This window comes from Podarcis liolepis (genome assembly GCF_965112155.1).
Source record: "Podarcis liolepis genome assembly, chromosome: 6".
Taxonomy (NCBI): domain Eukaryota; kingdom Metazoa; phylum Chordata; class Lepidosauria; order Squamata; family Lacertidae; genus Podarcis; species Podarcis liolepis.
The window spans coordinates 57,508,264-57,535,872 of record NC_139559.1 but is presented as its reverse complement, the minus strand read 5'-3'; the positions used below and the strand labels follow the sequence as shown (position 1 = coordinate 57,535,872).

General features: G+C 43.6%; 2 protein-coding genes across 7 annotated transcripts in view; one reads left to right on the top strand and one right to left on the bottom strand.

Annotated features, from left to right (window-relative positions):
• The window catches only part of SSBP3 (single stranded DNA binding protein 3), a 166,048-nt gene extending 156,822 nt beyond the window's left edge, over positions 1-9,226 (top strand). For 4 of the 6 annotated variants that reach the window (XM_083510122.1, XM_083510125.1, XM_083510124.1 and 1 more), the window contains 6 exons: positions 71-125; positions 1,802-1,872; positions 3,619-3,697; positions 5,039-5,067; positions 5,469-5,570; positions 7,174-9,226. In XM_083510122.1, the coding sequence (XP_083366248.1) occupies positions 71-125; positions 1,802-1,872; positions 3,619-3,697; positions 5,039-5,067; positions 5,469-5,570; positions 7,174-7,203 (366 nt within the window). In that variant the 3' untranslated portion in view covers positions 7,204-9,226. The remainder of the gene's footprint in view (positions 1-70; positions 126-1,801; positions 1,873-3,618; positions 3,698-5,038; positions 5,068-5,468; positions 5,571-7,173) is intronic. The other 2 variants (XM_083510126.1, XM_083510123.1) reach the window with 1 other exon arrangement.
• A 10,057-nt stretch (positions 9,227-19,283) lies between these two features.
• On the bottom strand, positions 19,284-27,594 carry MRPL37 (mitochondrial ribosomal protein L37). Its single transcript, XM_083510116.1, has 7 exons — positions 27,115-27,594; positions 25,937-26,120; positions 23,351-23,466; positions 21,785-21,970; positions 21,416-21,567; positions 20,003-20,206; positions 19,284-19,451 (listed from the first exon to the last, which is right to left on the bottom strand). The coding sequence occupies exons 1-7, from the start codon at positions 27,497-27,499 to the stop codon at positions 19,374-19,376; spliced, it is 1,305 nt and encodes a 434-aa protein (XP_083366242.1). The 5' UTR covers positions 27,500-27,594; the 3' UTR covers positions 19,284-19,373.
• Between the last annotated feature and the right edge of the window lie 15 nt (positions 27,595-27,609).

Below are 27,609 nucleotides of genomic sequence, written 5' to 3'. Positions count from 1 at the left end.
GGATCTGGCTGACCTATTGCAGGCTGTGTTATCACAGTGGTTCCTGATGTGTATTTAATCTTGTCAACAGGGGCCCCCTGGTGGCGGAGGTCCTCCTGGAACACCTATCATGCCTAGCCCCGCAGGTAAGGGTGAAAGAAAGCAGCACTAATTTCCCCCCATTTTTTATTTTTTATTTAAAGAGAATTGAGAGCCCGGTAATGGTTGGGTTAGCTTAGCAGGTTTCCTTTGCTGCTGGATTTTATTTAAGGTCGCAACAGCAACAATCTGCATGCCACCAATGCACTGTTTGGCTATTGATTGGGCGCAGCTGCTGTAAAGCAACCCGACTCTTTTCAAAGGGAGAGGTTTTGTCTTCCGTTCCTCTTTCCCTGCCCTCGCTGCCAGCCACGTGCTGATGGCTGTTATTCTGCCAGGGCTTAAAACATGAGGGAGCCCCGCAAGAGGGGTATGAGAAATGGGGTTAGTGGGAGATTTGGCTGCACCAAAAGCCTTTCCTGAGGGGTGGGAGGCGGCATGTACCATACTTTGGCCTTGAGCTCCCAGTAAGCCATGTGAAAGAGGTCGCTGCGTCCCTTGATGAATTATCCATGTGAAATTTGACACGTTGGGAGAGGTGTCGGCAATTTTTAAAAAACCTATTTTTATGTTGGTAGATAAGGAAAAATCATTTGTGGGAGGGGTGGATTTGTAGAAGTTAACTAGGAACATTCTCCAGATATCCAAAAGAAGTTTAAAAAGGGTTATTGTTGTTGTTTTTAAGCCAGTCCCACCCACCTTTAAAAAAAAAACCCAACTTCTTTAGGGCTGTTCTGTTCTTGGGTTGCACCAGGAAGGCCTACACAAATCTCTTTTTGTTGTCCGGGTCAGTGTTGTCGTGTTGCCATATTTGTACTGGGAGTAAATTCCACTTTGTAAAACGGTGCTCACTCCCCAGGAGGCTGAGTAAAATTCCCTTCCCCCTTCGTGTATTTCCCTCGTAGTAAAGCGGGAGGGGAGGAAGAGAGAGTGTGTGTCAGTGTTGGGGCTGGTGAATATTCCTGATAGGCCTGCAAGGGTGATTTACTATACATTGCATGTGTCGGTGGCAAGAATAAAAGCGGGGGGAGTGGTGGCTCTGGGGAGGTAAGCCATGCCGCGTGTAACTCTCGTGTACCACAGCTGCAGGGGTGGAGCTTCAGTGTAGTATTACCACTGCCTTCCTGCTCTTGCATTTATATGAGAACTCTGACCTACATTTCAGACTAGGTCATAATAAAACAATCCATATGTTAATGTAGGCACCACTCCTCTCTCTCCCTCGTCACCATGGCCTGCTTGTAATTTGTGTATTTTTGTTTGTATTCTGCCCCTCAATTAAACACTTGTCTCATAGTGCTTTCATTATTAAGAAAAATATTGGGTTTTCTGTTGTTGTTGTTTTTTAAAAAAATATTATGACTAAATGTCATCCATGTGTTTTGTTATTTTTTTAAAGATGAAATATGATGTTGTAGTAAGATAATTGCATCAGCTAATTTTGAGGTGTTATGCGACACATGGCAGCAAATTATCTTTCTACACCTCTCCTGGCAAGAAAGCCCCAATATTCTTGGTTAGTAGCAGAATTCTTTTCACAGTTGAATTTCTGTGATTAAAAACTTTGTGAATCTTCATTAAATACAAATTAGCCAGAAAATGGTGGTACTTAGAGAGAATTTTAGGTGATAAAATACAAAAGAATGAGTTCAAGTGGCATGAGTTTGTTTTAATTAAGAAATGAATTAATCACCCTGACTTAGTGGGTTTCACTGTTCTACAGATTCGACAAATTCAAGTGACAACATCTACACAATGATTAATCCCGTACCGCCTGGAGGCAGTCGGTCGAATGTAAGTCTGCTTTCTAATAATTTACATATCAGATACCATAACAAATCATAATTAACTTCATCAGTTGAGGGTAAAGCAGTTTAATTGATTTCAGCCATTTGTTACAAAACAGAAATAAAACAAACCATCAAAAAGTGATTAACTCTTCAGCGACTTTGTTAATTTTTTACGCTTATTAAAACAGCGGCGTTCACGCAGCTCTGGTCAAGATTGTCACGCACATTGCTGGTTAGCGGGGTTGCATTTAAAGGAGACACAGCTGATGCCCGGGCCTTTCTTCACCTTTTACTCAAGCTGATCTCAAAGAGATTCTGTTAAGATTACCTGCCAGATTTTTGTCTTCAGGACAATGCCAGCCCAATATTTCAGATAAGCAGCTCTTATTGGGGAAGGGCAGCTCTTTCCTGAATACTTCTATGTTCAGACCTAGTTTTTCAGACTGAACTAGTCTAAACTCCAGTAGCTGGATGATTGCTTAAAGTGTGTCCTGTCCATTTCTCAGAAAACATTGTCCAAAGAGAATGGAATACAGAACAGAGAGGAGGCAGAGGAGGAGCAAACACTTAAATCTCAGGGTTTTAATTCATGGGATGTTAGGAGAAGCAAACTGATGATTGCAAGAATAAAAAACAACTGGGGTCTAAATACAGGTGTTGTGGCTTAATCCATTGAAGCTAAATAAATCTGGTCCTAGCCAGTATTTGGATAGAAAACTGTCAAGGAATCCAGTGTGTGCTTCCCTATGTAACTTGGATGAAAGGCAGGGGTACAATTAGATGACATGGAGCCTAAAGAAATCTTGACTGGCAACTGAAACATTTTGGCAGATGAGATTTCAGAGGTCCAGATTAGTCATGCTATTAGAACTTTCACCTCTTGCACTACTTCTGTCACTTAAGGGCAGGATTCAGCAAATGGGCCCCACCAGCAGAAGCCCATGCATGGACTTCCGCTAGCTTTCCTCCCTCTCCTCCTCCCATGCCCACAAAACTGGCTCTGTTGGGATCAGGAAAACACCCAGAAGTACCTGCAGGGTGAAGAGAGGACAAAGCATTCATTATACCACACAAGCAGAAAGATTTGTGCTAACGGAACAATTTGCTTAATGCTATGTTGAATTCCTCCCTTGGTTTGCACATCACAAGTTGGAGGTGGCTTTTATATGGACCCTGCATATAGTAGTAGTTTGTGGTTGAAGGGTTCCAGACTGCCCACACATGGTGCTGAAGTAGAGGGGGGCAGCAAAATTTCTGCCCAGCTGAAAAGCACAGTAGTTGTGGCATGGCCGGGCGTAGGCCATCCAACAGTATCAGATGCCCAGACAACCATGTCTTAAGCTGGACAGCAGCTGCTCCATTTGGCTATCCACTTTGATCCAAAAGAGAAGAGCAGAGTTCCCTGCAACTTCCTTTCAGGATTGAGTCTGCCCACAGGAGTGGTACAAGATGCAATAGATCAATGGCTTCTTCGAAGAGAGAGGGTGTGTATCAAACCTCCTCAATTTGGAAGACACATACCCAGTGGGCGATGGTGGGTTTTCAGTGCAAACTGTTGTTTCCTGAAGAACTTTTCATTATTTTGTGTTTTAAACAGAATTCAGAAACCTCAGTTTGCAGAGCATTGCTGCCATTGGTGTTCTGAAGCATCTAGCTGCCAATAGACATACAAGCTAATATATTGTATGTTGGATATTTTATAATATGAGTGATGTGTGGTAACTGACAGCTTTCTTTCTTTCTTTCTCAGTTCCCCATGGGACCTGGCTCAGATGGCCCAATGGGGGGCATGGGTGGGATGGAGCCGCATCACATGAATGGCTCATTAGGTAAGACTTCAGCAATATTCAGCGTTTTTGGACTATCTTCTCACGGGACATCCCAGAACCAGCAGTGATAAAATGAGTTCTAGTTGCGCACTTTGTCATTTTAACTGTATAGGATGTGCAATCACAAACACATTTTAACCTTCTTCATGTACTTGTTCCTGGCTGAAAACATTGCTTTATGTTAATGTGGGAATGCAGAATTTTTGATTGGAGGATCAACACCAGGCAGTGGAATAGTTGTTTAAGATATGTTATAATCTGTTTGGGTCCAGAATTGGAGTGCCCTTGGTACAGAACCTTGGGAGGACATGCAGTGAGCCACAAATAGCTTTGATTGTTGCTTTTTGCAGTGACCCTGGTGTAGGGTTACTTCGGGTGTATTCCCCCCTGCACTCTAGGGGGGAAGGGAAGTGTTTGAATCAGGGATTAGTACAGGTATCAGTTCTTGCAAGGACCCTTTGCAAGGTGGTGGGGTGACCCTAGTCCTAGCTAGACTCGACACCCAGGGCCTTTGTCCTGGTACTCTGCAAAATCCTGTAGCAGATGCTTTCTGACCTCAGAGCTCCTAGGGCTGTGCCTGTTGGCTGATGTGCGCTTTCGGCATTTGTTTTTGTGGTGCGGATCCTGTTTGTTTCCAGAGCTTTGGGGACTTGCTCAGTCAGTGCTGGTAATCTGCAAAGCCCAGTCTTGTGAGGGCTTGGCCATTCCTGACACACTTAGCGTAGGAAAGTAGCCAGGGAGCAGGGACTGCTGGTCACAGGCTTTGCCAGGCTCCTGTTGATGGATAAAGGCGAAGCGGCAGCATCAACCTAACCGTGGCACGAGTGTTTTAATTAAAGCAGCAGAAAGACCCATTAACCTCCTCTGTTTGCCTTATACATCTTGCTGAAGTAGAGGTGCTATACTCCATCTTGATCAGTGTCACGAAGCTCGCGGGAGGGAGCCGAGGCCGTAGCAACTCGATTAGGCCATTACTCTAGTGCCGTGCAGGAAGGTGAGCCGGGGCTCTGCTCCCGGGAGTTCTGCATGCAAAGGAATGGCAGCTGAGGCAACCCCAGCATGTCCCTTTCTGGAGGCAAATGTTAAGAGGTTTGCATTAGCCCAGCTGTGACCTGCAGCTCACTAATGTACTGCCAGCTGCTTCCGGGAAGGCCAAGGCGGAGCTTTTTGCAGCCGCGTCTTATTTCTGGATGATGGTTCAGGAACCGGACACTTCGGTGCAGAACGGGGGAGTGGGGAGAGCTGATGGGGGGGGGGGAACCCTGATTGAGAGCAAGGAAATCAGCTATCCCCCACTAACAGCCTACCTTTCTTTCCTTTCTTTTGTTCTTCTTTCGCAAGGGTCAGGAGACATAGATGGACTTCCAAAAGTAAGTCTGCATTCTTAGACTGGGCCGTGTTCTTTTGTTCTTGCTTTCATGGACAAAACAGCAACTATGTTGTGGGGTTAATATGGGACCCTGGGGGTAGGGGCAGGGAGGGAGTACTGAAGCTCTACCCTTCTTTTCTGCCCTCTGCTCACCAGCGCAAGGACATTTTCTCCCTCTTCTCCCCCCCCCTTTTGCTCTTAGCCCTGTGAGGGAGTCATCAAACACAAGTCATTTTCTCATATATATTTAGCTATCCGTGTGATCTTTTTTCCATTGTAGAACAATATGTTTTTGTTGCAGTTGCTAGTACGCAGCATACTCGAAAAGGCACACACTCACTTCTTGCATGTGTATCTCTGTGTGGTCTGTTGTTTCTTTTTAAAACAAAAAAAAACCTGCAGAATTCTCCAAACAACATAAGTGGCATTAGCAATCCTCCCGGCACTCCACGAGATGATGGTGAACTGGGAGGCAACTTCCTCCATTCCTTCCAGAATGACAATGTGAGTCATCCTTACACCAACTCTTCATGCTAACCGGGGTTTGAATCACAGAGCCTGTTAGGCTCTTTCAAGCTATTTCTGGGAAGGAATCATTGATATCTGCAGAGAGGGGAGAGGGAGGAGGTGCTATGTGATCATAAAGGGGTGGGGGGAGGGAACTAGACATAGAGAAATGGCAGCTTTGGAGCTGACAAAACTTGGAAAAGGTACACAGTACGGCATATTGAGACCTGACAATACCTTTCAAAGACAAAAGGTATAAATGGTTCCAAACCGAGGTGATTAAAATAGAGAAAAAAAACCATGGTTCACTTGTCTTGCTAAGCCATGATTTGCTTAGCTTAACTGCTGTGCTTTGCTTGCATCTCTGAACCACCCACTCCAGCCAACTAATTATGGTTTGCCCGTGGCCAACAAACCAGACTGTGAAACCATGGCTTTAAGCTGGTTTATGAAGCTATGCCTACAAAACAAGAGACAGGAGCAGTCAGAAAATGAAGCCAACATTGGACAGCACAAGCCATGGTTACTTGACTCATTTGTGAGGGTCATCCTGGTTTGATCAGCAAGCCATGGGTTATTAAGTTGGACCACCCAGCAATGTAGTTGCCACTTCGATACATGATTACAGTCAGCAGGCAAGCAGCAAATTAATATGTATGGCTTCCAAGCACTGTATATGTGAGTGAGTGAGATCACATCTGGCAGTCTACATGTCCATTTCATGCTGTTTCCATAACAGTGATTTCAGTGAATGTGAAGCATCTAAATAGAAGGATTCCTCCTGCTCACTAGAGGAAGGCCTCATCCTGCCCTCCCCCTTGTTCTGGAGTGTCATCTGGCGCTTTGGAGAAACTTTCCAGGGTGGGAGGGGGAGAGGAAGAATCTGCAATGGCTTCCCTCCTTTCCTCGTGTGAGGGGTCCTGTGGGGACAGAATTCTACCCAGGAGTAGTCTCAGTTGATAGTTATTGCACCAGCCATGTATATCCATGTTTTGCATAGTAGCATATGCCAAAGACTGAGCCCTGCCCTGCCCTTCAGAATTCCCAGTCAAAATTTAGATGAGCAAAGGGGAAGGGCTAGGAAAGCTGCCTGCCTCCTTTAGTTGAATACGTCCATACATGAGGTCCTAATGCTACTGCGTTTCACTCCAGATGTTAGTTCTACCAGTGGTACTTCATTACATGCAGTGGCGCCTTGAAATGAAACACAGTATGTTTCCTATAAAAGACTGTAAACTGGCACTGTATTTATCATTATATACATTGGGGGGATTTTTTTTTTTAATTGTGTTCTGCCACATACTGTTTAGGCTTTTTTTATTATTATTAAACTCTCCTTTACCCCCCAGTTTGGCAAACTGTGGTTTGGGGAAATGGGAGCGATTATGTCCTGATAAATTAGTCTTTAGCATATTCTAGCCCTCCTGATTTATTGAAGCCAATTACGTTGCTTTATAGTTTTCATAAGCCCACATCTCTTTCATATCTCATTTCCTCAGCTTCCGCAACATTTAGCATTTTGGTCTTGTTCTTGCCTCACTCTAACGCTGTGATTTCTCTCTTTCTCCGCCCCCTCCCCGTTTCCCTCCCAACCGCCCAGTATTCTCCCAGCATGACGATGAGTGTGTGATTTCCCTCCTCCCTCACCCCGCATCCTCTTCTCCAGGATAAAGAAAAAGTCAGCTGCCATTTGGAGGATCTCAAGAAATTATGCAAGAAGAGAATCTAGGTGTGTTTGGCAGGGAGACATGCAGAGAGCCGGGGGGAGACCCACCCCTGATTTTTAGTTTCATGCAATAAAAAGGCTGAACTTTTTATTCCATAAAACAATGAAGGACAAATCTTTAAAATATTTCAAGACATGACCAGATCCTTCTGCAGAAGAAGGGTTTATTCTATGTACATGACACTTTTTTGTTGATTTTTTTTTTTTTTTGGAAACAAAACAAAAGCCTCTAGCACCCGATTTCCAACCTCCTTTGCTTGATTATTCTTTTAAACCTGTTGTATGTTTGTGCTGTGCTACGCAAGGAAGCTAGTCTAGATATGAAATCTCATGTTGTCTCTGTAGCCATTTTAAAATAATTAATAAAACTGGAGAGTTTGGTTTTTTTATATATATAAATTGGTGGGTTTTGTTCGGAAGACCACTTCCTCCCTCTCCCCCCCCCCTCACCCCAACTTCTTTTTGTTTTGGTTGGTTTTTGTTCCCCCCCCCCCCCCCGCATTTGATGTTTTGCAGCACAAAACATTCTCCAGCAAGGAAGATCCAAGTGGAACAGATTTCTTCTGCCTCATTCTCAGTTGCGTAATGCAGCTTGGCCCCCTTGTAGGATCACATCCTCCAAAACTTTTAATTGTGATCTTGGTATCTGTGACTGTGGCATGCACTGTATTAGCCCCCTCCCTCCCTTGTCCTTCTCCCCAAATTACGAAGAAATGTTATTAACTCCCCTTTTTGCAAAAATTTTGAAGTGTCAAAAATTCCGGGGGTGGGTGGGTAGGTGGGGTTAGGGTACGTGGCATTTTATTTTTTATGTTGGGGAGGTGTTGGTCCACCGGAATTGAAAGGGAAAGGGGTTAAAAACTTGACCTGGGACACGAAAACTGTGAGCGCAAACTTCTTAACATTTGTTTTTTGTTTTAATGAAATGATGTGATCTTATTAGGGTTTCACTGTATATGCTCTGAAACTGGATGGAGATATTTTTAAGTAATTATTGTTGTTAAAATGTATACTTGCTATTCTGTAGGCTCTCTCTCTCTCTCTCTCTCTCTCTCTCTCTCTCTCTCTCTCTCTTACTCTGTAATTAAAAGCAAAATTAAAAAAAAAACCCTTACCTTCTCATGGTAGAGGTGACTACAGAAAAGCATACAATGTATAGTGAAACTCGCAAGTCTTGGGATCTCTGTACATTACACTCCCTTGTAGCTGGTCTTTGTTTTATATAAAAAGAAGAAAAAACTTCACTTCTGATCTATGTATTTCATATTATGTAAAATATTATCTTCCCCTGGATTTACCTACCTTTGTGCGGATTCTTGAGAACATTGTATCTTGTTTCAGTGTTTTTTCTTACCTTGTAGTCTGGTTCTAAAATTAAGCGAGGGAAAAGAAAAGTAATTATTATACATTGTAGTTTGTGTACGATATTTGTTGATAATGTTTTATTAAAGGGATGTCTTTTTTCCGCACCCCTTAACGAAATGTTTTTTTTTTTGGTTTGGTTTTTTGGGGGAGAAACATTGGCTTTTTATTATTCTGACTGAAAACAAAAACTATGTGAATTGACAAACTTTTTTAGTAGTACAATGACTTTTTTTAATGTTTGCCTTTTTCTTAGGCATTTTAATTGTGTTTTCTCTGTAGAAATATGATGGGGGTGGGTGGGGTTGACAAATGGTTGGTCTCTCAGTCAAGAAAATATTTAAAAGCGGGGTGGCGGGGGGGATAAACCGGCAAACCAATTTGTCCCATTGCTATTGCAGCACCCTTTCTATTTTTTTTAAAGAATAACTGACAGGTTTCATTGTATTAAAGTGATAGCTAAATTATTGTCTTCATTGGTTCGGGGTGGTTTTTAAAAGATGAATCAAGACCCTCTCCTCTCCCTTTCCCCCCACGCTGTAATAAATATAAACATTTGATTTCAGTCCCTTGCTGTTTGTTACTGTCGTAGCAGCTGTCTTCTGACTCTTCGTGCCTGCAGTGGTTCCAGAAGAGATGGCTTGGGGTGTAGTCTATGGTCATCGGCTGAATTCGTTATTCTGAAGACACAGCTAACTGCTTGTCACAAAGGTTATAGGTGTGTTGGATTCCAGGCTCCTGCCACCACATTCGTTTTTAAGACATTATTATCCTGTTCAGTCAATATTGAAAATGCATAGGAAAAGTAGCTCGAGAACAGTATAATATCAGACAATGGAGGAACAGCAAATCCAGCCCTACTATTAGACAGAGTGAGACAGCTGCCTCAGGTGGCAGATCTTTGGGGGCAGCAGCTCTCTAAGCTGTTTCCTTCTGTTGGAAGTAACCCAAACTCCTGCCCTCAAGAGAAGGACACTGTCCCACTGGCAGTGTTGAGATAACATTCAGCTGCTTGTGAACGGGGAGTGGAGTGCTTGTTTCTGTGTGCCATCTTGTCCTTTGCTTTAGGCAGAAAAAAAGGCCATTCAAGATGGTGGCAGCAGTTCTAAAGCTCTTGAAATAAGGGTTATAAGCAGACCTCCAGAAAAACTACTGTGTGTTTTTAAAACAGCAGAAGTCCTCAGTGATCCTTCCTGCTAGCTGCTCACAAGAAGCAGAAAATGAACCTGCAGTGGTGTTGAGTTTGACACCGTTCGCCCGAAAAGGCTTGTGCTGTTGTGATCTGTGAGGTATGGCTGTACCCATGTGATTGTCAGTGGAGGAAGCCTGGATTACTGCCTTCAGGGTGGCGTCGTCATACTTGTGGAAGAAGTTGCTATCTAAGGTTGTTGTGACCTACTTTTGCTCACCTCTGGGAGCTTTGGACTTCTCCAACGACACAGCTCCTTTCTAAATGGCAAGCCATTCCTGAAAGAGAGTTTCATTAAGCTGCTTTTGAAACGAAGGAAAATATACCAGCTCTTTGGGATTGCCTGTGGTATAGTTCTGCGAATCCTGGCCCAGGAATCTCTGTGCGGGATATTGTTTCAGCTATACAAGTTGCAAATATATGCAGGGAAGGTGCCAGTCCTGTCTAGCCATACCTAATTATGTTGGTAGTTATTTTGTAGTACAGTGGTACCTCGGGTTACATACGCTTCAGGTTACAGACTCCGCTAACCCAGAAATAGTGTTTCAGGTTAAGAAATTTGCTTCAGGACAAGAACCGAAATCGTGCTCTGGCGGCGCGGCGTCAGCAGGAGGCCCCATTAGCTAAAGTGGTGCTTCAGGTTAAGAACAGTTTCAGGTTAAGAACGGACCTCCAGAACGAATTAAGTACTTAACCCGAGGTACCGCTGTACATGGGAAAGCTGACAGAAGAAGAAAAAATTCTTCCAGTTCACAAGAGCTCCACTACCTGGTCAGTTGAAGCTATTTTTTGCATAGGCTGTTTAGTCGCTCCCAGGCCTTTGCAGGGGAGATTGTGAAGAGGTCCCTCTAGCCGTATGTGGTGCCACAGGGGTGGGGGTGGGGACCCCAAGGGCTGCATCCTCTTCTGGGTCGCCTTCCAAAGGGCCACGTGGTAATGGTGGGTGGAGTCAGAGGAAAAAGTAGGTGGAGCAATGGGTGTGAACCTTTGTATACTGGGCTAGTTTCTACACATGCTCACACACAATTCTCTGTTGTGCATCAAAGCGAGCAGGAGATATGATCAGAGTTCAAGGACACCTTCCAGCCAGGCATAACCACTCAAAAGAGGATGTGAAGAAAGGCCAGAGGCTGCTGTGCCTATAGGTTGATGTGGAGGAGCAGATCCACCTTTATAGTGGGCTGCTCCCACAGCAGTTACTTCTCAGCTCGCTTCTCTCTGGTGTGGAGAAACATTACGGAGATGAAGAGTAATTTTTGCAGCAGTGGTCTTTGATACTCGTCTCATCGTGTGAGGAGGAAGTCCTTGTGCCGTTATAGTATGAGCACATCCAACAGCTGCTGACCATCTGAGAACGCTGACTATGGATGGTCCACATCAGGATTAGTTGGATAAGTAAACCCAGCACCCACCATTCAAGCAATGTAGTGGTGTGGTTGTACAAAACTCCGTGCACTTTTGCAATCTTGTTTTGAAAGCAGTGTTGATCTTTCCACTTGCAGTTCAGAGCTCAGTCACGCAACCGGCAGTGTGGAAAACTGCCCAGTGCATGTAACAAAAACCTGGGCAATGTCTTGCAGCACTAGAATTCATCTTAAGCAGCAGCTGCTAGTCATAGAATCTTAAAAGTTGGAAGGGACCCCAAGGGTCATCAAGCATCCATGACAGATGGCCATCCAACCTCTGCTTAAAAACCTGCAAGGAAGGAGAGTCCACCACCTCTCGTGCGAGTCTGTTCCACTGCCAAACAGCTCTTACTGTCAGAAAGTTTTTTCGGATGTTTAGTCGGAATCTCCTTGCTTGTAGCAATTGGTTTGAGTCTTACCCTCCAGAGCAGGAGAAAACAAGCTTGCTCCCCCTTCCATGTGACAGCCCTTAAGATATTTGAAGATGACTTTTATATCTCCTCTCAGTCTCCTCTTTTCCAGAATAAACATACCTAGCTCCTTCAAACGCTCCTCGTAAGGCTTCGTCTCCAGGTCCTTTATCATCTTGGTTGCCCTCCTCTGCACATGTTGCAGCTTGTCAACATCCCTCTTAAACTGTGGTGCCCAGAATTGGACACAGTATTCCAAGTGGGGGTCTGACCAAGGCAGAATAGAGTAGAACTATTACTTCCCTTGATGTGGACACTATACTTCTGTCGATGCAGCCTAGAATAGAATTAGCTTTTTTGCTGCTGCATCACACTGTTGACTCATGTTAAGCTTGTGGTCTACCAAAGACCCCTAGATCCTTTTCACATGTACTGCTAGTAAGCGAGGCGTCCCCCATCTTATATTTGTCTGGTTCTTCCAGCCTAAGTGCAGCTATCTGATTAAAAGCAGAAAAGGCCCGCAACACTCTGCTTCCTCCCTTCTGGTTCTCTAGCATAATGACTACCAGAATGGTCTGACTTCTCCAAAGTTCCCCCCCCCCCAGCAATACAGGGAGGAATTCAAAATGGTGCTAATTGCTCTTGTCAGCTCAGCTCAAAGCATTTTTGCTTGCCTGGTAGAACAATCTCCTGCATGCTGTTGTGGTGATTCTCGCAGAAAAAACCTCCAGGCAATTTGGGGGGCATATGGGGGAGCAGCCCCACTGTAGTAGCAGTAGACCTTGCATGGGCTTCTGCTAGTGAGACCCGTTGAATCCAGCCCTCCATGTATTACCTTTTCACATCTAAACAACATGGCACTTGGACTCAGCAACACTTAAATCCTGATTCATCCCAGGGACAGGGAGCAAGGCAGTTGATGAATACTCATGCAATAGTATTGTGGGACACGGGTGGCGCTGTGGGTTAAACCACAGAGCCTAGGGCTTGCCGATCAGAAGGTTGGCAGTTCGAATCCCCGCGATGGGGTAAGCTCCTGTTGCTTGGTCCCAGCTCCTGCCAACCCAGCAGTTTGAAAGAACATCAGTGCAAGTAGATAAATAGGTACTGCTCTGGCGGGAAGGTAAACGGCGTTTCCGTGCACAGCTCTGGTTCGCCAGAAGCGGCTTAGTCATGCTGGCCACATGACCCAGAAGCTGTACGCCGGCTCCCTCAGCCAATAAAGCGAGATAAGCGCCGCAACCCCAGAGTCGGTCACGACTAGACATAATGGTCAGGGGTCCCTTTACCTTTTACCATGCAATAGAGTTACAGCTTCTCTTGGGGCCAGCATTTGGCAAGTATTTTGCTCACAAGTTGTATGGAGGGCCTTCTTTTAAAATGTACCAAAATATTGCACTAAGCTGTGTTTCGCAAAATTTATTCATAGATAATTTATTCTGATCCTATTAGGGATCAGAGAGGGACAAAGCATTGCAAGCTCTGGGCAGTATCTGACTACCTTGCTTCCGCAACAGAAGTGCCCCCCCCATCCTCCCTATATCTGTTCTGAGGCATGTGGAGAAAGGGATGGGGGAAGTTCTACTGCGCAAGCGAATACCACATTGTGATGGCAGCCTGCTGCGCTTCTCTATTTGTAAGATTTAAACAGGCATTGCCTGAGGACTATCAAGCCTATCTTTTTAACTACATGAGCAAAAGTACCGAAAGACTGACATTTTCTGAATGCTAAATACGATGCCCACTTCTGCATACTATGCTTTGTAGTGATAAAACTTGATAATACTGACATGTGTTATCTAGGCATGCCACATGCATGAAGCCACTTTGTACATTTGTGGCATAATCCAGGGGTTCTCAAACTTCCTTCCCCCACAGCCCACTTGAGGTGTTTGAAAATGACCACGGCCCCCCACTCTCAAAATGGTGGTGCAAGGGCAGTGCCAGTCATAAAATGATATAATCAGCCAGCAATTACTGACATCATTTTCAGCTAAGAGCTAATCTAGCATTGGATACTTTGCCACTGCATTCTTTACCACTGTTTTCCTTGTGGCAAGGAGTTCCACAGCTCTGTCTTGCTCTGGAGCTATTAACAGCCTCTCCATTTTAGTCAGAATCTGCTGATCCAGAGGTTCTAAAAGGCATGTGTGCATCTCATCCTCACATGCATTTCAATGAATTTTTACCCATCTCTCATCCCCTACCCCATCTTCCCTTCATGCTCGGCTTTGTACCTTATCCACCCCGCTCAGCTGCCAGGGTCTTTTTCATTCCTCCTCCCTGTTTCTTAGACATTCACTACTTTCTACCTATAACAATTTTTCCAATAACATCAAATTTTCAGTTTGTTTTAGTAATCTTTTGTTCCACTTTCTTATTTCTTTTAAGAACCTCTTCTGGCCCTTTCTCCTCACAGAAGGGAGACTTCCTCTCCTGCTCCAGCCCAATGCCTGTCTCAGCTGCCCCTTATTATTGATGCTGGCATTGGTCAAACCAAAAGCCCATTGCATGGCTGATAAAAGTTTGGAGCCCAGCAGAATCCTGAGGGACAGATATGTTCTGCCTTCACCTCCCAGGTAGAGGCTATAGGAGTAAAGGGAGAACTGCCTGAGACCCTAGGTTTGATAGCTAATGCCTTTCTCCCTATTTCACTCTAGATACTGGCCTCCACCAAACAATCAGCTTGCTTAAGGCTATTATCCCTGGGGCATGTTTGCCTATTTAGCACTTTGTGGAAGCCATAGAACTAGGCTCCATTTAAACATGGTAGACTTTGTTTTATATAGACACACAAACACATCCATCACAGCAAATTCCACTGATGGCTACAGGTATTAACCATTTGCTTGTTATAATCCTGTCTTCCTCCAAATAACATAATAGCAGCTTGTCTAAATTTAAGATTAAATAGCAGGATTTGGACTTTGTATTTGTTCTGGTAACTGGAAGTGGTATATTTTTATGAGCAGGGCATTCAATCAAATATCTGTTGATCTGTTACAGAAGACAGGCTTCCAATTATCTCATTACTGAAGATATGTCGTTCCCCCACAGCAGAAATGAAATGAAATGTATTAATCCAGCTGTTTCTTCAAAGTCCCCAGTTAAGAGAGCTAGATGACTTTAAATGGTTGGGTCTTCTGGCTTTTGTAGTAGTAGTAGTAGTAGTAGTAGTAGTAGTAGTAGTAGAAGTAATTTATTATTTATACCCCAACCATCTGGCTGGGTAGCCACAAATGTTCTTCTCCCCTACGGTGGAAGCATTGTGGGAAGTTACAACTTAATATTCATTAGGATTATTAACCATAGGATCACATGCTTTGCTGACCTGCACTTTGACACTGTTTGTCCAGCCTTAAGCAATGGTTTGCTTAAGACTGGGCACCCGCAGAGACTATAGAAACAACCCAAGAGATGTGATGTGCTGCTCCCCACAGCTGCTTTTTATTCTTAAAGCTGCTGACAGGCCCTAAGCCCTGCCTCAACCCTTGGACTACTTGTGAAGGCTAAATGCACTTGCAGGTGTTTTCAGTGAACCCCCAAGGCAGCTCTCCGATTCCTTTCTCTTAATCTCTTAATCCAGGACCACCGGTTCAGTGGCCCTAGGGGAGCCACTCATTGGTTCTGCTGCTCTCTTGCACTTTCATTTCTACGCAGCATCTCCTTTGTACCAGCCAGCGTGCAGCTGTTGGAATTGCCACCGGCCAGCTGTTCAGCAGGGTCCCTATGGCCAATCCTGCATCTTGCCAGCGCTCTTGTAGCTGTTGCTCTCCTTGCTTCCTTCTGTAATAGTTTGGGACGAGGTTGTTTAAGTCATTAACAAACAAAGAGAATGGATTTAAAGTTATCCCAATTCCCCACCTCTACCCCACCGTAGTAAAAGCTATACACTTCAAACATTTTTTTTTTTAAAGTGTCATCAGAAATCTGGCTTTACATTCCTTCCTGTGATATAAATTTCAGAATTTTTTAATGTAGTGTTTTGCTGTGAAACTGGGAATTTTGTTTAGATCCGTTTTTGCAGTGAAGGTGTTTGCTGGGTTTTAGAATACTTTAGCTAAAGCATATTAGAAGTTTATAGTATAAAAACCTGCTGGTTTATGGTTCTAGAGCATACGGAACAACAAATACTACTTGGTCATAACACTGGCTGCAAGTTAAGGTAGCTATTCTGATGTGTGGGTGGTGGGAATTATACATCATGAATGTCTATTATCTGGTTATGCTAATTCTATTTCAGAACACCCAGGGGGATCATTGTCCTGTCTAGCGCTGGACTACAAATGATAGGTAGCAAGAGCCTGTCCCAAGCTGGCCTTAGATGAGATAAAAATGAAACGCCAATTGTGCAATGCATTCATTTCCCATTTTCCTTTTTCCCTGTTAGGGAGTACAGGAAGAATGTGTGCAACTGAAGTCTAAGATTGAGTTGTTTGTGGGCACATGCAAACCCCTGGTAGAGCTATTAGCACAGCCTGCAGAGTTTGATTTCATACTAGCTTCACATCAAGGGAACATGCTGTTTTAAGAAACAATTCTCCCCTTGAACAGCATACAGGCTTCATCATGCACTGTGTTTTATCTGAGCCATGCATACCTGTTGAAACAGTTCAGACAAAGAGATCAACGAGTGGGAGCAACTTCAAAAGCCTATCACAAACACTCTGGCAGGTCCCTGGGGCCTAGCCTTAGAATTGTCACCGTAGTATAGAAACTGTAGGAGGAGAGAGCATTTGTCTGTGCTCATAACAGAGGGAAACAAGAGGGTGGAAAGGCGTGTTGAGAATACAGATTGTTCCTGGTGGTTTTGTTGATGCGTTTTCTTTTCATATCTAAGAGACACAAACCGCTCAGCCAGGTCTCCCTGTATAGCACTAGGCCTTCTGTAGCCATTGTCTGATGGCTTGCTCACTGTGGCTGAGGAGCTGCCGAGTGCTGCCATCGTGCTAGCTGAAAATCTCTGGTATCGGATAGCTCCCCTGCATCACAAGTCAGTTCTACATCTGTCAAAATCCATCCAGTCCTGAAGTGGCAACGAGATGCCAGTTTTGAGGGCCTGTGGCGTGTTAAGATGATGTATCCAGCATCACACAGGCAATTGCTGTTGACATCCCTAGCAAGACCTGACAGTAACATGTTGGAAAGCCTCCTGCAGCTAGTATATTATTAGCTACATAAAGATGAGGTTGTAAAATAGATTTTCTCCTCAGTTCTATGCAAATAATAGAATTCAACCAAGCCGAAAAGAATTTTCTGTTTCTTGGACAAGCACAAATTAAGAAGCTCACAATGTTTCAGTTGGAAATATTTTTTTCTACAACTAGCTTTCTGGTAGAGCAGAATTGCTTTGTCAAAGTTTTGCTGCTTCTTGCTTGATCAGAAGCAAACTGCAGCTATGCAGTAGGGTGGTTCAGCCTCTCTTGCTTAGGGAGCTCTGTCCCCTTTGGGTGCATGCCATTATCTTTTCAAAAGATTTACATTCTTCTACAGAGAAGATGGGGAATGTGCCAGCAGATGCAGCACAGTAACATGGCAAGCCTCTACATCCTGTTGTTTCCTCTTACCCCCATAAGAAGTTCTCAGGAGCTGATTGGTCCCCTCTTTCCCAGTGACCAATCAAAAGCCTCTGGCTAGACCTTAAGCATATGAAAGCAGTCCTCTCTACTGTTGTTACTCTCTAGCAACTGTTCCTTGGAGGCATTTGAACCTAGAGCAGAGCTTTTCAAACTCTGACTCACAACAGGTTAGTGTGTCAGCTGAATGCTCCCTGCACTCCCCAAGGGGCTGGAAAGGGGTTAGTTTAACCTCCGGTTTGCCAGCAAAACTGAATTACCATAGTCACAAAATGATGCATGTCTAAAATGTATGTCACCAACAATAAACGTTTGGAAAGCTCTGACCTAGAGATTGACTATAGCCATCATCACTAGTAATTGTTCAGAGTTATTCTACAGTGGTCTGTCTAATCTTTTAAAGCCATCTAAGTTAGCGCTTGTTGCATCTTGTCAACGAATTCCAAAAGTTATTCTTTATGAGAAGAACTTTCTTTTGTCTGTCCTGGACCAACTGCTAATGGGTCTCTTTGCTGAATCCCAATAAGCAGGAAACTAGCTACTTTCTCCCCACCAAGCACAAATCTTATATCCTATTTTTTTTTTCATTAAAGGACCCCAAATGCTAGATCCAATCATTTGTTGGGAACATGTCTCATCTTTAGCAGCACTGTGGTTGTACTTAGTTAAGCTCAAAAATATAATTCAGCTGGTAACTGCATATCATTGCAGATATGGAGAGCTCTACTTCTTTCTTCCCTCCAACATGAGGACCATTCACTTATTCTCGCTCTCAGTGTCCTGGGGATACCCAGCCCAATGGGAGGGGTATAAATAATGTTGTTGTTGTTATCAACCAGTTACCCATCCATGAGGACTTGACCTTTTATCCCATAGCGGTGAAGTTTGCTCAGGAAAGAACTATCCGTGGCAGAAACCATGTTGATTCTTAAATGATCTTTTAATAATGCTCTCTACCAGTTGACCTGGCCCAGATGATAAGCTAACTAACTTCCAATTTGCATGATCCTGCTCCCTTTTTAAAAGTGCTACATTAGACTAGAGTAGGAAATAGCTAATGCCATCTAACTTTACAAGAACATTGAGTCAATATGGCGCTCTCCAGATGTTTCTATCAGCCCTAGCCAGAGTGGCTAATGGTTAGGGAACATTGGAAGTACAGTACACAACAACTACCCCTTCCCAAGCACTTCATTTCTTGGTCACTCTGAGTTCTTTACACTCCCTCCCTGGACGTTCAGGCACAAGTCTCTGTCCTACATCTTCCACTGTTGACTATATACAGTGAATTTATTCAATTTTGCTGCTTTATCTTCACCCATTTGTTTTCTAGCAACCCAAATAGCTTTGTTCAGTTTCCTGATGAATTTTAGAGATTTTTTAAAAAACTTTGTTTCACTTAGCTTATTGTCAAGTTAGATTTGAGCAAGTTAGATTCCTTTTCTAAAGGAAGCTTACTTTTTTTTTACAACTTCCTGAATGTATCAATGACACAAACCTTTATAGACATAATAATATACATAATACTACTATTGGTATATATTCTAGCTATGTGTATCATTATGGTCTAAATGAAAATTCAAAACATTTGAGAGATTTGATCTTCTTAAATCTCAACTAGTCCTCTCATTGTTTAGAATTCTTCCTCTGCAACTAAGACACTATATACAGTAGTTGTTTGGAAAAACAACTTTCAACTTGGCTGTTTGAAGCCCTAGAATGTCACCTACTCCCTAATGACTGAACAAATGCAACTGAAGATGTTTCGTAAAAGTGCATTACTTGATTGCTGCCACCCCAGAACTTGTATTAATATTGTCACTCAACCTAAGTTGGGGGGTTTTTTTGGGGGGGGAGGGTGAGCTGCTATGAGGATGAAAGACAGGATTATGGCCCAAGTATAGCTAGCCTTAAGTGAAGAACTAGATTTTGCTTTCCATTCTTTCTTGTAAAAGAACACTGGCACTTAATGATTCAAAATGAATGCCAATATTAAGCTGTTAAATGTTATGACAACAGATTGAAACAATATTATTTACACATATATAAAGAAACTTTATTTTTTTTAAAAAAATTAAATAGTCTCTAACCCTTAACTGCACCGTAAGCATATGCATTACAAGAGCTCTGCTCACACGACACCATGCAAGTACAATGCCAGGAACTTCTTGAATGTGTCTGGTTGATAGCCATGTATTCCAGCTGGAATCTGTAGGGGGGAAATTTTGGATTTTCAATGTCTGTCATACACATTAATACAGCAATACATTTCACTGTGCTCAAATACCATCTTAAGTTTATTCTCATCCTGTCCCTTCCCTGAAACAAAGGAAAGGAAGCAATTTCTTGAAGAGGATATAAAAAGGATTCAAACAACTTAAGGTTTTGTGTTTGGTTTTTTTTTTACTTTTGGATATCCTGAAGAGATGTTGTCAGAACCAGGCTCTAATCAGCCAACATGCACTTGAGTATGGCATTATCGTTAAGGCATCTGTGCATGCCTGTTACGATGTTAGTGTGCTTTTACAATGATACACACTGGTCATTTCTGCTTGTAATGCACTCTAAGTAATCACATGGGTGCTGGGCATGAAGCACCTCAGTGCTACTGAGAGTCTAACTTAATGATGTTCAGGATGCCCGCTATTCTAGTTTCAGAGAATTAATATGTTGCCTTTTAGTCTCCAAGCTTTTCTGTCTAAACTATAAAGCTAGACTGAGTTCCTGCGGCAGCAAGTCATTCTACCTTCATCAACATACCCGGACAACTTTCTTCTTGATTACTGGACGACTCCTGAAATCCTCATACAGAAGATGATCTGCATCCATCCAGGCCAGGTTTTTAACACCATTGCTAGAGTCTAGGTCTGTTGTATTCAACTGGAACACCAGGAAATGGAAGCGTTGGCCATCTGTAGCCACAGTCTGCACAACAATGGGGTTCTCCAGGACCCTGGGCTCATCCTGGAAATCGGCATGAGAGGGAAGTGTGAAATAAGAAGCCATAGGATAAGCTCCGTTGGTCAAGAGAAATGCTGTACAGTATTAAAAAGAAGAATACTGCCTATTTTATAACTGGGTGAAACCGTGAATGGGTTCAATTCTTAATTTGTTAATGAAATAAAGATAAAAAGGCACACAGTGTGGCTGTATCAGAGGTGGTTAACTTGTGGCCCTCCAGGTGCAGTTGCACTGCAATTCCCATCATCCTTACCAGCAGAGTCCAACCACCCTTAATGAGCCACGGATTCCCCCATCCCTGATTTACTCTTAAGCTTTGCCACCCGAATGTACTTGAAAACATGTAAAGTTGTCTGTCCACATGTGGATAACTGGGGATAGAAGGTAGCGCAGGAAAGGGTCACAATGGATGGTAGAAAGATGCTAGACAGCAGCGCACACATCTGGCCAGGAAAACATTTTGAGTTGATAAGACAGGGTAGCAAGACAGAGAACTACAATTATGTCTGATTTTAGTTTGGGGGAAGAAGTGGCACCTACTTGGAGGGTTTGCCAGAGGCCAAGCCAAACCTCAACAAAAGCTGCAGGACTTGAGGACAATCTGTGACAGCTCTCCATGCTCATAAGTTCAAATACCAACTATCAGCTAAAAAAGCTGCTTCAATCCCATTGGGCTTTTTTCCTTTTCTGTTCAGGTACCAGACATTTACCAGACTATTATTTATTCAGTATTTTATATGAGAAACTCATGTTGAATAGAGTACCATGATGCCCACAACTGACCTAGAATTCAACCAAGGCTTTTCAGTTAGACTCCTGGATGACAAGGACCATACAACTTAGCAACAAGAATTTGTTTTCCTACATCAGTCAGTCCCCAACAATCCCACACTCCCTGTGGACAGCAGAAATGGAAAGTGCCAGCTTTTTAGGGGTTTTTTAAATGCAACTTATGGATCACAATACCACAGTGTCCTAGCACTGCCAAAACACCAACTCTGAAACACACCAAGCTTCCATGTGGATTTGCCCATGGAAGGTTAGAGAGCAAAGCACAGAAGGAGCTTCAGCAAACTTTTGCCTCTGAGTTAGGAACAGCAGCTAGCGTGGTGACCATTAATGGAATGATTGGACGAATAGAAGCAACTAACTGCCATCTCCTAATTTGGACAGCATATGCCATAGTTTTCCTACAAAAATCTTAATACTCACCCCATATAGCTCCTTTGCTTTGGCCAGAGCATTCCCAAAAGCAAACATTATCATTTTCGCCTGAAGCTGTGGTGGCCTCATTTTACGTACGGTGTCATACTGAGCAATGTACACAGTGTGAGGATAAGGGTATGGGTACCCTTCTCGGAAACCTAAAGCACAAATCAAGTGATAGTTAGAACTATTTCACAACTCATTGCTCAAGAAGAAGACAATTTCTAAAGTGCAATTAAGAAACCTGACATTTTAGTGTATTGACTTCAACCCCCTATTCTCACATATGCCATCTGATAAAATCTCATCCATAACAAATTAACTTCTGTGAAAATGATTTTTTCCCCTTAATCCTCCAAGCTCTAGGAAACTCACCTGTATCATTTTTTATGTCATATGCATTAACTTCTTGAAGGTCAATTGTAGGCAAAACAGGGTAGAAGGTTTCTAAAGTGTGGTTTTCAGTGGCTAATATCTCATCTTTGGAGGCTATAGGCCGTAGAAGGTTCATTGCATTCAAAATCTTCCCGTGGGGACCACGAACCTGAAGTAGAACAGATTCTGTAAAGGAAAACAGTGGACTGTAAATAGATCCTTCCTCAATAGAACTATGCTGAAGCTATCAGCTGACCCATATAAATACCATTCCAAAAATGCTCTTGTAATCCACTAGCACAGGGGGCAATCTCCTTTTCTGTTTGGACAGCAGGTGCTAGCACTCTCCTATTCATGCTCCCTCCCATGTTGAGCAAAAGAAGACCTTCACGACTTCCCATGAATATGCATAGCTAAATGTACAAGTCCTCATTGAGTGATTGTGGATACTTCCCATATACTTACTTAGGGGAGCTTACTGTTGTATTATTGGAATCATCAATTTCCAGAAAATGTAATTTCCTAGCCCTTGGCTAGGAAGGGCACCTAGGCTAGTGTGGATGTCAATGAAACATGGTATATTTTCTATAAAGGGTTTCTGCCCTCCAAGACTGAGAGCAAGTGGAATCAGTCACTACAGGAACTGGGTAGGTGGTCAGCAGATCAAGCTAAGGAAAGCAATTGGTTCATGGCCAAAATTAAGATCATATTTTTCGATCAAGCTCTATTATTTTCAGGAACACAAGTCCCAAATGCTTTGAGAACATAAACTACCAATATGTATTTTACAGAAATGTCCTGCTAAAGATCCAGCATTTATATCAATTGTGCACATTTTGCAAGTTTACAGTAAAGAACAGTCCCCTCTAATTTCAGGAGAGCTATAAAAGCCATTTCTTTACAGCTGCACAGCTCTAACAAATAATGTTACTTGTACAACACTGGCTCTATGGCAGGGGTAGGAAACTTGTGACCTGCCAGATGTTGTCAGGACTCTGATCAACCAGACTGGCCAACAGTGGGGGATGATGGGAATTAGCTCTATGGGATTTTCTCTGTCCTTCTACTTATTCCCCTTTTGTTAACCTACAGAAAAAGGTTCATGACATAGAAGATCTTGTGAATTTACCTCAAGGGCACTCTTTCTGATGCTAAGCTGTGGACCTTATAATCTTTTTACAGAACCTTCCTTATAAACAAAATACTTATTTTGACTTGTTTGTTAGAATCCCACACATTTCCTCCAATCTGGATCCCAAGATGGCTTACAAAAAAGGATGGATATATAAAAACTACAAACAATCCAAATAATAAATAAATAAAAATCACCAATCAAATTCCATAAGCTTCAGAGCAAACGGATCATATGCCTTTTATTTCTTAATGGTGAGGGCTGACCATATTTCCCCAAGGAGGAGCCACCACTGCCCTGTCCCACCACACTCCTGGCATCTCACAGGGGTGTGGCCATAAGCAGGGCTTCTCCAGCTGACCTTAAGGCAATATGGTGGACAGAACAGGGAGAGGTGTTCTTTTAGACAATTCTACTGGGATAAAGAGACATACCTCGTTCCCATGCAGCTGCCACTCTGTGGTCTTGAGCAAACATTCTTTTACCCAATAAGGGGAATTTGGCTGTCATCGTCCTGCATAAGTGAAGCAAGTCTTCTAAAAGTACAGGGCTTCAGAACAAAAAAAAAAACTAATTTACTGACAGTGCCCAAATCACAAATTATTACATAGCAGGATTTTCATGGATATTGGTTTGTAAATATTATAGCATTTGCAATGGCTAAAGGCATGTTCAGGCTCAAATGTGTGTTACACTTTACACTATGTTTCCAACCAGTGTTCTATTGACTATTGGCCACTTGTGACTAAGTGAAGATGTCAGGTGCCATCCTGGTGCCCAGTCATCTCCCTCATCAGGCGGTGGATCCTGGGGATCCTCGGATCTGGACTGTTTTCACACACTAGCAACATATCCTGTAGAATTCTACCCATTATATTTTATCTGCACAATCAGAATGAATTTCAGAAACCAAAAAGTTGTATTGAAAAATACAACTTTTGAGTCGTCTGGCCCCCAAATGGCAACTAAACATTCCGTTTTGGCAAACGGAACGCTGCTTTAAGGAGTCATTTGGTGCCTAGCTTATGTATCTGAGTTTCTAACACTGTTCCCAACCACCCACGTTGAGCTGGAAGGTCTGCAGCAGGCTCCTACTCACCCTCACTTGCACCTGAGTGGAAATTCCCTGTACTTGAACACGTTAATAGTCAGGGACTAGGGGGAGTGCTATGCAGGCAAATACACTGAAGACCATTCATGTGTTCAGCCAAATGCCTTAACACAACTTCAAATTATAGTTACAGTTAATTATACATAGGATAGTACACCAGGTATTCATTATTAAGAATGCCAGGAATCAATAATTAAGCCAATCAGTGTTACCGGCAATCATCTGGAAACAATATTGTGCAAAGGCATAAGCAGAGCTACATTAAAATAGTTCTGTGCAAAAAGTAACCCAAATTCTATGGCAAGTCCCCTTTTGCATAATTTATTCTACTTCTAGTCATGGGTGATGACTGGAGGTGTGAATGCAGGTGGAGAGAGTTAATTTTTATTATTAGATATTTATCACCAGTAGATTCAAAACAGTAATTCTTCTTACAAGGTGTAATTAATTTATGGAATCCATTGCCATTAAGACCACTAGCCAAATTAATGAAGGCTAGGTTAGGTCTTATCAGCAGCTAGTGGCAAGGCAAGCAGGCTAGATCCCTATCTCCCCCACCCCTCCAATCACCAAATTTGACAGGCAGGAGCAGTGGCAGCACTTTGAAGCCCCAATGATCCAAAACACCACACATGGCTCTCTGCATGCACTGGTGATCAGATGTGCTTGCACAGAACCAGTGGTCTTTAAAGGGATCTCTGCAAGCACCTAAGATCAGCTGATTGTTGAAACTTGAAAAGAGCCACACAGGCTTTGCAGGAGCTGCCAATGATGAAAATCAGTAGAGCCTGCAACCCCCTTTTTTGGCACAGTCACATCTTTACTGACCAACAGGACAAGTAGACATAGCTTGGCTAAAAGTCTTGCAGGGCAAATGGAGAGGCTAAACTCAGTCTTAAGCCAACCACTGACTTAAGAAAACTGATTCATAGCCAATGTACCTCCAAAGCTAGTTGCTGAGGGAGTGGCATTCCCTTTATGCTGAGTTTGTGAGCTTCCCAGAGGCATCTGATTGGCCAGAGTAAATAGCAGGACATTGGACTAGTTGGATTTTGGGTGTGATTTTCTTATGTCCTTAAGTATGGTTAATAACCTACACTACTGCCCTATAGATTCTGAATGTTTTAGCAGCCATTCCTCAATCTTTCTTAGCCAGTCACTAGAAACTCATTTAAATTCATGTCAAGATTCTAAAGTGAATTCTGCACTTATACAGAATCAAAGAACATACACAACCTTATCCATAAGCTGTTCTCATTCAGAACAAAGGTGCAAAAGTAATTATTCTTCAAATCCCTCCTTACCACACAGATTTTCTATAAAGCCTTTGGCACAACCCCCTCAATGTTTTACTGTAACAAACCCAACTGCATGCAACCAAAATCATCATCCATTCCAGTCTCCCCTTCCTCTGTTGCTTCCCCATGTCAGATTTTTGACTGTAAGCTAAATAGGGCAGAAACCTGTCCTTATGTACTCTGTAGAATACCTCACACACATCTGAGGTGCAGTAATAAAAAAGTAAACTTCCTAGTTTTTAATTTAAACACATACAAAGGCCAAGAGTACAGAATCAGTCTCCATGGAACATCTCAGGACAGTTCCCCAAACACTTGATAGTGAAAGCATGCTTTTTCTGAATTAAAACTGGACAGCACATTTGATTCTTACAGCCCCAAAAGTTGACTTTTTAGGGTGTATGAAAAACTAACTGCCTGTATCTCTGCATGAATCACTACTCTGCAAGGAGGCATAAACTGATCCAGGCTATTAGTTCTGCTGTATTTGTCACCACACTGTTTGCTAACTGTCTTATTAAAAGAATAAAATATATAAGCTGTTATGACAATTTCAGAAATGGTCCCAAACAATGGAACAACAAAATAGGAAACTTGAACCAAAGACTTACCAATAGGTTTCTCTAGGTACATCCTCCTCACTGCTACCCCAGAGGCGTGCATGATAAATGGCATTCTGGACTCTCTCATCCTGGTTTTCACATTGATTAGCTGGGTCATTGATTATGCTAAGTATTCGCGGAGGTAAACCTTGTGTCAGCTTTGTCTTGGTTAGCCACAATGCTTGCTTTACACCTTCAAGTAAAATAATATATTACCAGTGAGCATCTTTAGTACTGCATCTTGCACTTCAACCACTCTTACATGAGAACAAGGACTTTTCCACCATTCTTTTTAAGATTTGGAGCAGGGTGGGGAGAGCTATTCTAGAGACAAAATGGAGCAGAAAACCAAGACCACCTTATAAATGCTGCATGCATTGCAGTTAATTACTTAACAAAACCTGGACAAGTATAGATAAGCTGGCACAATGTGGCCCAACAAGTTTGTGTCCACTAATTTGCAGTTCCCGCCTTCTTATAACTACCACCTTTAACAGTATTTGTGCTTTCCAAATACTGGGCTTTTCTTTGAAAATAACGATTATGATGCTGGGCAAGATAAAGCAAGTAACAAATTTATTAAATAATTTTACATTGGGGCAGCTGCCTGAGAGAAGAGCCATGTGACTGTGCTAGCCTCCTAGGCTGGCCATTGTCACCTGCTCTGCTCCGATGTGGAGTGCTTCTGGGAAAGGCCTGCTCTTTAGCAAGAGCCAGACAGCCAGCAGTGCCACATCAGCGAGGAGACAGCTTGTCACCTAGGAAGCCAAAATCTCCATAAAGGCAGAGCTATAGAACTGTGCCATTAAGAACAGCCCCTTTAAAAACTTCTACACAAGCTCCCTTTCCCCTCACGTGCTGTTGCTGCATGCCTTTTTTTAAACTGAGACTGTCCACTCCGAGAGCCTTTTCTAAGCTGCAGGACTGGGTGTCCATGCCATTAATAATGCCTGATCTGCATTAATGTCCATGCCATTAATAATGCCTGACCTGCATAACCCAAGCTCAGCTTGTCACTTCGCAGGCACCAACCTCTGGCCGGTCTCTTCCTTCCACCGCCCCCTGCGTCGCCTGCCCTCGAGGACTCCCTCAGAGCCCAAGCCATCCTGACACGAAACACCCCGAAGCTGGCCAGCCTTCCCCGCCCACCAGCCTCGGTCAGCGCGGGCCCCGCAGGCAGCCCTCACCTTCCAGCACGCGAGTCCGCTGGTGGAAGATGTAGCAGGGCCGCTGCTTGTAAGTAGGCATCTCCTCCAAGCGGGGGCCGCCGTCGTGCCAGGGGTCGTGCCACCCGCGCTCCCACTTGGGGTGACGAGGCTTGGCCAGCCATGGCACGCGGTGCAGCTTCCCCTCGTACGTCACCACGTCGAGCTCGGGAAGCTGCTCCCGCACCGGAGGCACTTTGCGTAAGTACCAAGGCAACGGCGCGCCCGGCGGCGGCCCGCGCACCGTCCACGGGGTGCGGGGCAGCGGCTCCCGAGGACGCTTCGGCCCGTAGGTGAATTTGGCGCGGCGCTGCCCGCAAAGCGCCCAGCACTGCGCCCGCTGGGCGGGCAGCCGTACGGCCAGCATCGCTGCCTCCGCTCCACGTCGCCGAGTCCCCTCACAGACACCTCACCGCCCGCTGGCGGCCGCAGCCATTTTCTTTCCGCCTCCGAAGCGCATGCCGGGTAGAGGGGCGG

Excerpts from the sequence above, each read along its gene's own strand:
- MRPL37 (XM_083510116.1), bottom strand. The coding sequence starts at position 27,499 with ATGCTGGCCGTACGGCTGCCCGCCCAGCGGGCGCAGTGCTGGGCGCTT. Across the intron at positions 21,568-21,784 it reads TGACATAAAAAATGATACAG|GTTTCCGAGAAGGGTACCCA; the intron begins GTGAGTTTCCTA and ends TTTGTGCTTTAG. Across the intron at positions 20,207-21,415 it reads AAGCAAAGGAGCTATATGGG|GATGAGCCCAGGGTCCTGGA; the intron begins GTGAGTATTAAG and ends GCCGATTTCCAG.